We start from the raw sequence: 12,779 nt of genomic DNA on the forward strand, positions 1-12,779 counted from the left end.
TGTGCGTGAGCGTGTGCGTGTGCGTGTGTGTGTTCCTCCAGGAATCACCTCTGCTCCAGCCTCCACTTTCTCAGCTCTGGAAGTTGATGCAAAGGTCCTGACGGGGCCTCTCGTGCTCTGTCCCCTGGGCGGTGTTGCACACTGACAGGGATCAGATGGCTGGACACTGGTTCCCAGTACAGACACTCTTCCAGGAGTATCCCCCACTGCCAGTTTTCCCCAGCTATGTCAGCTCACGGTAGCAGGGTCAGGCCCCTTCCCACCCATCCCCCTCAGCTGATGCTTGTGCGCGATGCGATGAGCATGTCTCCACAACAAGGTTCCCCCTGTTTGAGGACGATGAGCGGCATATACTACTTTTGTCCTCCGTCCTCTGCCCCCACACCCCCTCTTTTTAGTCAGGGTCCCTGTAGCTCAAGCTGGGTCCCTATGTAGTGGGTGACTCCTGCTTCTACTCCCCAAATGCTGGGGCTGCAGGTGTGAACCAGGCACTCAGTGGTGCAGGCCAGGCAAACACTGTCAACCGAGTCACATTCCCCAGCTTGTCCTCTTTGTAATGGATTGAGGACCAACCGGGGCACGTGAAGTTAAAAGCCAATCACCTCATGCAAAAGATTTGACCAAGACAAAAAAGCAAAGTGGGGGCGGGGCTGGGCGGGGCAGGGCGGGGCACTCAGCTGCTAGAAGTGCTTGCTCTACAGACATGAGGATTCAAGTTCAGAACCCTAACACATAAAAATCTGGGCATGAAGCTGGGGAGTGGTGTTTACATCTTTAATCCCAGCACTCTCTGTGAGTTCGAGACCAGCCTGGTCTACAGAGCTAGTTCCAGAACAACCTCCAAAGCCACAGATAAACCCTGTCTCAAAAAACAAAAACAAAAAACAAAAGTCTGAGCATGAATGGGGGTGGGGGCTGCTCTTCACAAAGGACCTGGGTTCAATTCCCAGCACCCATGCAGTAGCTCACAGCTGTGTGTAACGCCAGTTCTAGGGGATCTATTGTCCTCTTCTGGATCTGTGGGTTCCAAGCATGCAGGTGGTGCATGCTTACCCATGCACATGCAAACACACGCATGAGAACATCTGTGTGAAGTCTCATGCTAGAAACCCCAGCGCTGAGGGTAGAGACATGATGATTGCTGCTAGGGCTTGCTGGCCGAGTTCAGACCCTGCCCCAAGTGGATACAACAGAGCATGAGGTCGTCTGGTCTCTCTACCCAGGTGCAGGAGCACACATGTTCACCACACACATAGTATGTTAAACGACACTGAGGCCCCTTTGTCCTACACAGCTGGGGCCCTCTCCCCTCTCCCACTAGAGACGCCATCGAGACCCAGTCTTGAATTTTCACTTGGCATGTGTCACTCCGTGTCCACACACAGGGATGTGAAGTCTTCCTCTGTGCTGATTTTGTCCATTTAGTCTGCCTTTGGCGTTAGGGAACTTTCTTTTTACTTAACAGTGTTAGACTCTGATTTCCTCCTCAGCTGTTTCGACTGGCTGTTCCTCAACAATCTCATGCACTACACATCATAAATTGTTTCCGTTGTTCTGAGAACTGACTGACCGTAAGGCGTTCCGTGGCATTGTCAACTGTCTGACCGGAAACCCTTAACGTGTACCTTTCCAGTGACCATAAAAATAACTGCAAAATTCCACTTTTAATCAGCTGCTCGCTTGGTCAAAGAGGCAGCTCTGCCTTTAATCTGGGCCCTTTTCCTTCTTCTACCATGGGAGACTGAAAATGTGGCCCGGCTATTGACGAATGTTTGTTTTTGCAGTGTCTGGGTGTTAGCTCCTGGGTTTTGCCACAACATTTGGCTGTTGACTTGCTGACCATGGCCACTGTATGGGCTGGCAGATACTACTGGAGTTGAGGAAGAAACCCTGCTGGGTTAGGTATGAAGGGTGACTCTAGGACAGTCCCCCTCAAAGACGCTGGAACCTGCCATTCACTGGGGATTTTCTAACTAGGAGATGATCCTAGAGTTGCTGGGTTTTTCTCCACTGCTAAGGTCCAGAGTTAGGAAGCCCCATGCATGCTGGCAGATGGCTCTACTGCTGAGCCTAGCCCCAGCAGCCACTTGGGACGGACTTAAGAGTCAAAACCGAATGGAGTCCTCGTTTTACCTCGATGGTCTGCACACGGTGGAAGAAGGCGTTCATTCGGGAGAAGGCGAGTGACGAAGGGAATTCCCACGGCACGGGTGGCCTGTCCTTTTTACAAGGGGGAGGAGGAGAGGCGAGAGAAAGAGGCCGTAGTTGCTTCGGCTAGTCCCACCTGCCCACCCGTCAGGTGGCCCAGTCCAGACTCTGCCAAGTCTGCAGTTACCTTAAAGAAAAGCTTCATGTTTGCACAGCAGAAGTCGTAGGCATGGAAGAGCTCCTTGAGGACGCCCACGGAGAGCGAGATGCCGCCCAGGACCTCCTCTATCTCACCCTGCAAGCCCTTCAGCACCTCTTCGGGGCTCAGGTAGGCTCTCGTCTGGAGAAAGGGAGACACAGGCATCCTGAGGCATCCTTCCTGAAACCCCAGGTGGTGTCCTGGCACGGTGGATGCTGGGAGAGAAAGGACCAGTTCCCCCCCAGCGCCCATCTCGTGTCAAGGCTGCAGCAAAAAAGGGATTTTTTTTTTTTTTGCCCATGGCAGACCAGGGATCACCGGGCATGGAAGACACACAGCAGTGTTCCCCTGGCCCTGCGGATAGGCTGCAAGCATGATTTTCACATGTTTCGGGGGCCTGGGTTTCAGCCCTTCGGCTGGTGCTGGTGACTACTCAGATGGCGTTTGTGAGGAGGTGGGGGGAGAGAGTGTGTGTTGAGCTTGTAGGTGCAGGGCCCAGCAGAACAGGCTTGGCTAAGTGCTGGGGTGCTGTGACTCTCAGGGACAGAGTCCTCCTCCTTCCCTGCTCCTGATAGGGTACTGGCTAGCAAAGCACCCTGGGAAAAAGCTCGAGGGCCACCCCCACACCCCTCAGGCTTGGCTGAAGCTTGGGGCCTGAGAATGCCCATGCCTAAGAAGGATGTGGGTGGGGGAAGAGGGGGGGGTAGCGGCTGTCACCATTTCAATGATTTGGTTGCAGAACTCCCGGAGGATGACGATGACCCTGGAGGGCGTGTTGTAGTGCTCTGAGTTCGCCCATATGAAGCAGATTGTGCTCAGTACCTTGACGATGAATCTGGGGAGCTGGGAGAGACAGCCCGGATGGCTGCAGGGGCTGGCCTTTGATGCTGTGCCTCCACCCTACCTCTTCCCACAGCCAGCCCTGGGGGACCAGAAGAGGATTCCCCGGGGGCATCTGTACTGGACGGCCGCCAAGGGCTTCACCAGGCTGGGCGCCTGCCTCTCCCACCCACCCTGGTGGTGCTCTCCCCTCAACACACCACTGTGAAGTCAGCCTGCTCCATCTCCTCCAACAGGATGCGCAGGGGCTTCAGATAGAGGACGATGTCATTGGCTTCCTTCAGCCCTTGAGCATGAAGGGGACCAGGAGAAGGAGTTCAGCACCGAAGGGAGAAACGGGCAGCTCTGGGGGCTTCAGCATCTTCCCCAGGACTGGGCTGAAGGGTTGGTTTGCTCATGGGGATGGCAAACTGCCGGGGTCAATGGCAGACAATCCACACAGCCCTCCCCTGTAGGTCCAGCAGCTTCATGGATGGTGTCTAGCTCACCTTGCGTGACGTTCATGTAGACATTTTGTAAGGCTGGCCAATAGCAACTTTTGGCCTTTTCCAGGATCTCAACTATCTTGTTCACCTTGGGTCTGTTTAGCTGAGGACAGAAGTGCCATAGCCTCAGGTGAGGGAAGCCTGACTTGGGGCTGCCAGGGCTGAGGGGTCCCTGGGAGGCAACTGAGCTGCCTGCTGCCCAAGTGGTCCAGCGAGGACTCGGCTTCTGGGTGGGGTGAGGCCCTACCTGCTCATGGATGCACTGCAGGTTCATGAGGCGGCCGTCCCAGAACTCAAATTCCACACGGGGCAGTGGGTGCAGACCGTCCAGCAGGGCCTGAGCTGAGTCCTTGCTCAGCACATCCCGGATTTGATGGGACCAGTCGATGATGATGGTCTCGATGGAGTGCAGGAGTGAGTTGTCCAGGGAGGAGGGGATCCTGTCAAACACCAAGGTCAGGATTATGCACTAGTGGCCACACACACACACACACACACACACACACACACACACACACACACACGGATTGCCTTGAACCCTGGGCCACTGGGGAAGGAAACCCACCTGACCAACAGCCGGCAAACAATAAACCCCAAGCTGCCGCCTCCTTACCGCCACCGCTAGCAGTCATATCTGGTTTCACGTCCCTGGTATATTTTAACCACCTGGGGGAGACTGAAAGATTTCCCTCCACTCCCAGGGAACAATACCCAGAGCAAAGAGGAAAGGGAGCAGTCAGAGACCCCAGGATAAACCCCACACAGCATGGCCTATATTGGGAACGTAATGGACAGTCCCACAAGGACCAGTCAGCATGAAACTTAGGAGCCATCACTCAGTAGGTGTGTGCGTGTGTGTGTGTGTGTGTGTGTGTGTGTGGAGAAGCCCCTCCTTTTTGCTTTATGAGTTCACATACCAGGGCAGTTTAAACGGTCAGGGTGCCTCAAAAGTCCCTTGACCTCTGGATGTGACAGCCCCTGTACCTCGACTCACACCTTCCTGGCCAACATCCCTTCCATTCAGCATGGCGTCTCAAAGCCAGCATAAGTGACACCTTTTGAGCCACGAAGTGAGTACGCGTGTGTGTAAATGGGAAGGAGACCAGACGCAGGTGGGTCCCATCCTGGGAGCAGACACTGCTGGATGGTTGGAGCTGGCATTCCCCGGGGCTCCAGTGCCCACCCTGAAGTCTTCTGCACTCTGCTGTGGATTTGGCGCTATCCCGCACTTGAGCATCTCGAGAATGTCAAGGCATAGGACCGATCCGCAGTTACATCTGCAGTTCACGGTTACGGCTCAGGTCCTTCGCCCCCAGCTGCCACCTACCTCTCCATGGATTCCCGAGTGCCGTCCAGGCTGCCCAGGTGCTCTGGGATAGGCAGCAGGGTCTTCCCCTTTATCTTGCCTCCCATCACAAACATTTCGTTCTTCAGCCTGTGGACTTGCTTGACGATGTCTTCCGAGACCACCCGCGGCCAGCCGTTCATGTTCTCTCTCTGGTTTAGCAGGGAATAGAGGACCTGGAAGGGGACACGACAGCCACTCTGCCTGGCGCTGCTCTTTTGGGGGACTTGGAAGACCTCTGTTCCCAGAACCGTGAGAAAGCTAAACCTGTCTTCCGGAGATGGGGCAGCTGGACTTCTTGGAGCAGTGACGGCCCAGCTACCCGTCTTTGAGGGTGTGGATGCCACATCCCTTGCTGGGAGTTTATAAGGACTAGGGATGCTTTGTTACGCCCCCAAGCTCATGTATACAGTCCCACCACCTGTACCTTATATGTGGCAGTGGGAAACAGTCGTGTGTGTGCATGTGTGTGTGCACGTGTGCGCGCATATGTGTGCGTGTGCGCGTGTGTGTGGGGTTACCATGTAGAGGTCTCACAGGACAGTGTTTTCACTTTAAAGGTTTATTATACAGTGTTCTGCATGCCGGCCAGAAGAGGGCACCAGAGCCCACTACAGATGGTTGTGAGCCACCATGTGGTTGTTGGGAAATGAATTCCAGGACCTCTAGCAGCCAGTGCTCTTAACCACTGAACGAACCCTTTCTCCAGCCCTGACCTTTTTGAAGCAAAATCTCTCACTGAACCGGGAACATCTATCGTCTGGCCTGGCTGGCAGCATGCCACCGGATCCTCCTGTCTCCTCCTCCCAGGGCTGTGGTGCTAGAGATGGAGCATGCGCCCTTATGTCTATGCAGCAAGCTCTGCACCAACCGAGTCATCTCTGCCTGGTCTAATATGGTCTTTAAGGCAAATTAGGCCAGTAGGCTGAGCCCTAACCTAGTTGAGAGGACAGACAGAGGCAGCCATCTACAAGCCAAGGACAGAGGTGAGGCAGGAGAGGGTCAGCTGGCGCCTGACCCTGGGCTCCCATCTTCAAGAGCTCCCGGGACTACAAACGGCAGCTGAGTTGACGGTGTCCCGCTAGGGTTTCCATTCAGCTTCTGGACCCTGCTCAACGGGCTCCTGGCTTCATATTTCTCTTTGAATAAAGCACAGGCAAGGTTCCAGGTCCTTGTTCTATGATGACTGGGAAGGCTGTTACCAAGCCTGCTGGTGTGCCCCCCCCCCCCGAGGCTATGCCCCCCACCCCATCGCATCTGCTGAGGGCCAGTACGAGGCAGTGGTGTAGAGATAGAAAATACCACACCATTTGCCCTTCTTAACTCAAAGCCTTGGAGTTAGGGAAATCATCTCCTGGTCCTTGATGACCCACACCTGTGGCTATAGCGAGCTGCCACCCGCTAGCCAGTGAAGAGTACAATCCTGGCAAGAGGGTAAGCCTGTTGGGACTCCCAGCGCATCCCTTGGAGCGGGTCAGTCTGCATTTCCGAACGTCTCTTACGTGAAGCCACTGGGCGTGCACACTGTCAGAGCAGCGAGGCCTTGGGCCCCTCAAAGTCCCTCCCACGCTGTGGCATTCCAGCCCCACCATGCCAGCGTAGGCACACAAACCTCTTCCACAACAGCAATCAGCTGGTCCACAGGCGTGGGGCTGATGTCGCCATAGAGGATCCGGGTCTTGTAGTTGTCCTTGGTGATGTTCTCAGGCTTTGTCTTAATAAAGTAAGCGCCCTTGGACTTGAGGGACTCCGGGAAGCCCAGGCAAGGGATGATCATGCCTGCAGGGTTGAGTGTCAGCACCAGCACAGGGTTATCGGTTTTGTCAAAGAACTCTGAGAGCAGGGCCATATTCTCCTCGGCTCCGATTAGTTTCCCCCACTTGTCTGCCTTGAACTTAAGGATGAGGGAAGACACATTCTCCAGGTACTCAAGTCTGACATCCGGCATGGTTGCTAGAACCACCTTTCCTTATACCACGATCCGCTGTAAACAAACAGATGCCGGCTGGTCTCCGGGCTTCCAGAGCCCCACAGAATCCCCATCCTAACCGAGCTGGTGAAAGGGGCTCAGGGGCCTTTGTTTTTATCTGTGGCTGATGAGGGGCACCTGTTCCTACCCTAGTGTGGGTCATCAGGTAAATGGTGCACACTTGTACTGTGACTAAAGTTAAATGATCTGGAAAAGACAGAAGTGGCCACATCACTGAGGGGTAGCAGGGGAAAAAGAGAGGGAGGAGGGTAAGCTATAAAGAAACGGAGGAAGGGTACCCAAGATTGACCTCTGACCTCGGTGTGTGGATATGGGCGCACACGCACACACACACGCGCGCACACACACACACACGCACGCACGCACGCACGCTGCTCAGCTCCTCTGGGGCTCTGTGTTTCAACCTGTTTGTTCTAGAACCAGACACTGCCATTGTCAGCTTTTGAGGCCACAGTGGAAACACTCAGATTCCAGCTGTTGGCTTGAGGCTGGCTTCTGACGTGTTACAGCGTGTTACAGCGTACAGGTCTGGAAGCCACCTCCCACACCAGAGCTGGTGCTCAGCCCCTGCCCCCATCTGAGCGGGAAGCAGGAGTGCTGTGTGGTTTCAGGGACTCAGGACTTTCCTAGAGCCCAGGCTTCTGTGACAGGCAGCAATGTCCATACACAGACAGAGGGGAAGGGGAGAGGGGAGGGAGCCAGCAGCGTGGAGCCACTCTGTGAACTAGGGGCCTGGCTGTGCACTCCACCACACAGGAGCAGCTATGCAGTGACGCTTGGAGCACACATGGCTTGTTGGGTCTACTGCTGAGATGGCGCCTCCCGGCACTCTTGATAGAATGTAGGCCCTGCCATGTGACTGCTTAAGTTGTTGATGGTACTGCCTCGATTGGCAGGAGCACCCTCTGGTTTACTGGTTTTGTGGATTTGGGGTTCTCAAATCCGCCATTTCCTGGGGTGCTGGCCAGCAGGTGACGGCTTACAACCCCACCCCATGGAGTGCTTCAGGCCCACCAGCACCTCAGGCTGTGAATGAGGCTGGGCTGGTTCAGGAGGAGCTACAGGGAGGGAGACCTAGGAAGCCTGACTGAGACAGAGTGGCCATGGCCGGCATCCTGCTGGCCTGAACTGGCCTTCTCCACGCAGATAGCAGGCTCAGTGCTGAGGTCGCTCGGCTCAGAGAGTGTGCTGACAGCCAGCACCTGGGCTCCTACCGTGTGCCAAGGCCCCTCAGCTCTTCCAACACCCCAACCTGGTTTACAGCTGCTCACCAAATCCGAACAGCGTGTGCTTCCGTCAAGAGACGGTGAGCCCTTTCCCAGCGAGGAAAGGAAATGGCTTCTGTTCCTCGAGAGCCTCCCAACTGCCACAGAACTGTGGAGTGTCAAGGTACCTGAGACTTCTAGAACCTTCTCCTGGCTACCTAAGTAGCCAGGGGTAGGGCAGCAGATGGCTTGCCCACCAGTCACAGAAGCAGGGAAGGTCTTGGCTCTGAGCCTGCGGACAGCAGAAGGCGCTGCCCTCTCGGGGACAGAACACCAGGCCAGGCCCAGTTTTATTCTGTAGAATGACTGCCTTCTTATTGAGACCTTCTAGTCTTCCAGATCAAGTAATTTTTAGTACAATATTTTTATATTTAATATAATATTTGCTATTACCATTATTATTGTTGCTGTTGGTTTCTTGATACAGGGTTTCTCTGTGTAAAAGCTCTGGTTATCCTGGAACTCACTTTGTAAACCAGGCTGACCTTGAACTCAGAGACCCAACTGTCTCTGCCTACTGAGTGTAGGGATTAAAGGTGTGCACCACCATGGCCTGGCTCGATATTTTACTAACTTTTAAAAAGTCCATGCAATACTGTATTTTGATCATGTTCACCAGTACTCCTCCCTAGATCACTCCCTCCCCTCCAATTTCCCCCCTTTTCTAAACAACCCAGAGACCAGTTAGCGTTGCCCCATACCCTGAGTGGGGGCTGTCCTCTGGAGTGCCGTCAACCTTCCACGGTCCCATTCTTAAAGAAAATGGACCCCCTTCTGCAGAGGGGTAAACCCTGTCAGGAGATCATAGCTGCCGAAGCTGGATTGCTATTCTGTCTACTGCCTCAGCTTGTGCTGAACACCATCCTGCTCCTGGGTTCTTATTCAGTTTCTGCTACCATACCTGAACACCACAGGCTGGTTAAACGCTAAAGAACACAGGTTTGGGACAGTGGAGTGACTCAGTGGATAAAAACCCCTGCCAATCAAGCCCTACCAACCGACTTTGAGTCCTGATGCCCCACAAGGATGGGGGAGAAGAGGGTTCACGAGGCTGCCCTCTGACCACACATGCCGTGACACATAGCCCACCACCACGTTGTGTAAATACAACATAGTGATAGCAACCGTTTTGCCTATTAAAAACTAGAGAGGTGCATTTATTACCTCGCTGTCCCGGAGTCTCAGCCTGGACCTGCCCAGTCCTTCTCACCGCGCTGCAACCCTGCTACACTGGAAACCGACTCCAATACATGAAACCTGAGACCAATCCCAGTACATTAAATTTCATTAAATTAAGATTTTTTTTAATTTGATAAAATTTAAATTTTGTCAAAACCACTGGAGCCGAGTAGCAGTTAAAAAACCATATTATCTTAATAACGTGGCCAAGTAGTTGGCATTTATATAAATCATCATCAGTTTCTCCCACAACACTCATTCCCATTTCTTCCCACCTCTATCACTTTCTGCCTCGTGGTGTCTCCTAGAAAATGCTTTAGAGGCAGAGTGAAGCAAGGCTCTTTCCCGAAGGGCATTCCTGGCACACAAGAGTCGTCGTTCACCTCCCCCGCCCAAAGCAGGAACAAGACCAGGCTGCTGGCTGCTACGGAGCCACTGGCCACGAAGTAAGCAAGAAAACCAAACAAAAGAAACAAACAAGAGGAATTCAAATCAGATAGAAGAAACTCTTGCCTCAGATCAACACCCTGTCTGTTGCGAAATCCTAAGTTAACTAAGACAGCAGCTCAGTGAGCCACAACCAGGATGAAGATTTTAACTTATGTACTTCAGGTGGTACGTTGTGCAGCTTGGCTGTCAACACCTGTGTCCAAGTGATCCCAAGTAGCTGGAGCTGGAGACATGTGCCGCCATGGCCAACTTGATTCAAAGCCACCATGTTTCCATACACTAAGCAATGAACACACCATGACAGTGAATTCAAAAATAACTATCTGGCTTCCCTGGCTTCCTCACTATCCCCTCGACCAATCCCTGGGAAGTGGGAGGTGACAGCTTGAGACTTAGCCCAGAAGGGTACTCATCATGCTATTCTGTTCACACCTTCATGAGCCAGGCTTAGTCACCGATACCCGGCCACCACTGAACACATGGGAAGCTGGGAGATGTAGTTTCTAGCTGACATCATGAGAGTACTTGGACTGGGAGAGCTGGTTAAGCAGACAGATGAAGGGGATGACATGCGAGCTTCTCCCACACTGGTCCAAGGCTACTGTGAAAGTGTCGCCTACTCTATGCCCAGTTTGTTCAGAACCTACCTCTGTCTCCTCAACATCCTGCACAGACCTGGCTTAACGCTGAGGCTCCACATCCTGCCCACACCCTCTTCGTTCACACTCTCCTTGGTCTTCCTGGGTCCACGGAAAGCCTCATTTTGGTTCTTCCCATCCAGTCTCTCAGCAACTTTAAAATATCTGTCATGTTGAAACCATCACCAGCTTTCTCCACTCATCCTTGGGACCACAGCTGAAGCTCACCTGGCCTCTGCTGCTCCGCCCCACCCAGCGGTTAAGCATTCAGCTTTGCAGGCTCTCACCCAGCTGCACTGCAATCAATCTGGTTGCCGGCCTCTCTAATTCATGGCGATAGGCATTGTCACTCTGGGATATGGCATTGGGCCTGGCCCAGAGCAGGCCCCAGCAATATTCCTGAGAGGACAAGGCTCCCTGAAGTCCCGCTGTAAAGACTGCTGTCAACCCCCGTGTTCCCCCAAATTCACGAGGCCTCCAGACAGACATTCCCTGCAGCTATGCCTCAGACTCATGGGGCAGTTAAGGGACCAAACTTTCAGCCAGACCAACTTTCATCCAAATCCTGCTTCTCAGAGGCCTTCAGCAGCCAAAGCCAGGCGAAGCTGGAGGTTAAGGGCTTGCTTAGCAGGCATGTAACGAGCCACGCACGGTGACAAACGTTTGTCATCCCAATGTTATGGAGGCAGAGACAGGAGTGTTCTGGGGCTCAGTCTGTCCAACTGAATCAATAAGCTCCAGGTTGAGCGAGAGCCCCGGGAGAAGATGTCTCACAAGACCTCTGACCTCCCGGTGCGTGCACACACACGCGCGCGTGCACACACACATACACTGAGCACAGACAGTCTCCAACCCCAACAGCAAGAACCTTCTCCTTCACAGGGAGTAGGCGATGTCCACCCCCTCCTCCTAAGCCCTCACACCACCCCATCACCGCCTACAGAGCCACTGAGCATGCTGAACTTCCTCATGGAGCGCAGGCAAGAGTGATTGATAGGAACATGAGTGACCCCAAGGCAACCGCAAGAAAGGTCTCCACCCAGAACGGATGATGGCCTCCTTCCCCCAACTTATAGATTCTAGCTCCTCCCCAAACCGTAAGGTCGTGGGCAATTGGGGCAGAATTGCCTAAATCTGCCCGGGCAGAGCAGCTGGATACTCAGGTGAGGGTCCTATGACCTGCCCCTCCCCTTTGTACATTCGAGCATCAATCAGCTAGCTGTGATGGTCCTTTGCGAGCAGGCACAGCTGGCTGGAGTTGACTGTTCTGCTTGGGCAGTAGTGCGGGAACACATCCACACACAAAATTAGAGATGAAAGACACCAGAGGGTAGTCTGGTCCAGGGGGCACACCAGAGTCTTTTACCCCTGGCACCAGGCTTCTGCTTGGCACTGATCCCTGGAGACACAAAGGTCGTCCTTCCTTCCTGTGCCAGGGCTTTGCCTGAGGGGGAGCCGGGAGCCGGGGCCTCTGGCTTTCCATACAGACCTGCTATCTGCATTGCTATCTGCGTCACACCAAGCCTTTGAGGAAGAGGCCTTGAAGCATGTGTGAAGCAAGTTGTCTCTTGCCTAACTTGAGACAGACAGGCGGAGTGATGGTGTCCCTGTGCCAGGGCCACCAGCTGAGGAATCTGTCTTCCCCCTCCCATTTGTGGTGGAGATGGATGGACGGGAAATGAAAGGCTCTACCTGTGGTCTGATACCCCCTCCTCTCCACCATTAACTCAGATTGCAGAGCCTTGCCCTGTGGGGGTAGGGGTGGATGCTTACAGTGTGGGGGAGGCCTAGGGGGAAGAATGCAGGGGCTGGAGACTTGGGGGGTGACCATCGCAGTCTGTCAGGCTCCCCTGCATCTGTGTGGTCCAGGTGACATGCCCTCACGTTGAGTTCCCAGCAGAGGACAGGAAGTGTCCTCCTGCCTGAGGTGTCCTTGCCCAAGTGGAGAAAGGCAGAGGCATTCTATCAGCCGCTGGGCAGTCTAGTGGGCCACTCTTTCCCAGACAGGACAGTGTGAGCTGAGGGATTTTCAAGAGGCGGATTCATTCAGTAACAGTCTTCATTCCTCAGTGGCTTCAGAACACTCCCGGGGCCATGGGGTGAGTCCTGGCTGGGGGGGGAGCTCTGCAGGGTGAGTCCTGGGATGGGGGGGGGAGCTCTGCAGGGTGAGTCCTGGGCTGGGGGGCTCTGCAGGGTGAGTCCTGGGCTGGAAGTGTGGGGTTTGCAGGGTGAAGTCCTGT

The 12,779-nt window shown here is 54.1% G+C and overlaps 1 protein-coding gene across 1 annotated transcript in view; it reads right to left on the minus strand.

Moving 5' to 3' along the window:
- The window catches only part of Dnah17 (dynein axonemal heavy chain 17), a 109,041-nt gene extending 102,073 nt beyond the window's left edge, over positions 1–6,968 (minus strand). The window contains exons 1-8 of the mRNA XM_051181598.1: positions 6,630–6,968; positions 5,000–5,193; positions 3,920–4,112; positions 3,676–3,775; positions 3,388–3,473; positions 3,065–3,190; positions 2,336–2,488; positions 2,134–2,220 (exon numbers count right to left, since the gene is read on the minus strand). Of these exons, the coding sequence (XP_051037555.1) occupies positions 2,134–2,220; positions 2,336–2,488; positions 3,065–3,190; positions 3,388–3,473; positions 3,676–3,775; positions 3,920–4,112; positions 5,000–5,193; positions 6,630–6,965 (1,275 nt within the window). The 5' untranslated portion in view covers positions 6,966–6,968. The remainder of the gene's footprint in view (positions 1–2,133; positions 2,221–2,335; positions 2,489–3,064; positions 3,191–3,387; positions 3,474–3,675; positions 3,776–3,919; positions 4,113–4,999; positions 5,194–6,629) is intronic.
- Positions 6,969–12,779: the final 5,811 nt, after the last annotated feature.

Source organism: Phodopus roborovskii, unplaced genomic scaffold (genome assembly GCF_943737965.1).
Source record: "Phodopus roborovskii unplaced genomic scaffold, PHOROB, whole genome shotgun sequence".
NCBI classification, from domain to species: Eukaryota; Metazoa; Chordata; class Mammalia; order Rodentia; family Cricetidae; genus Phodopus; species Phodopus roborovskii.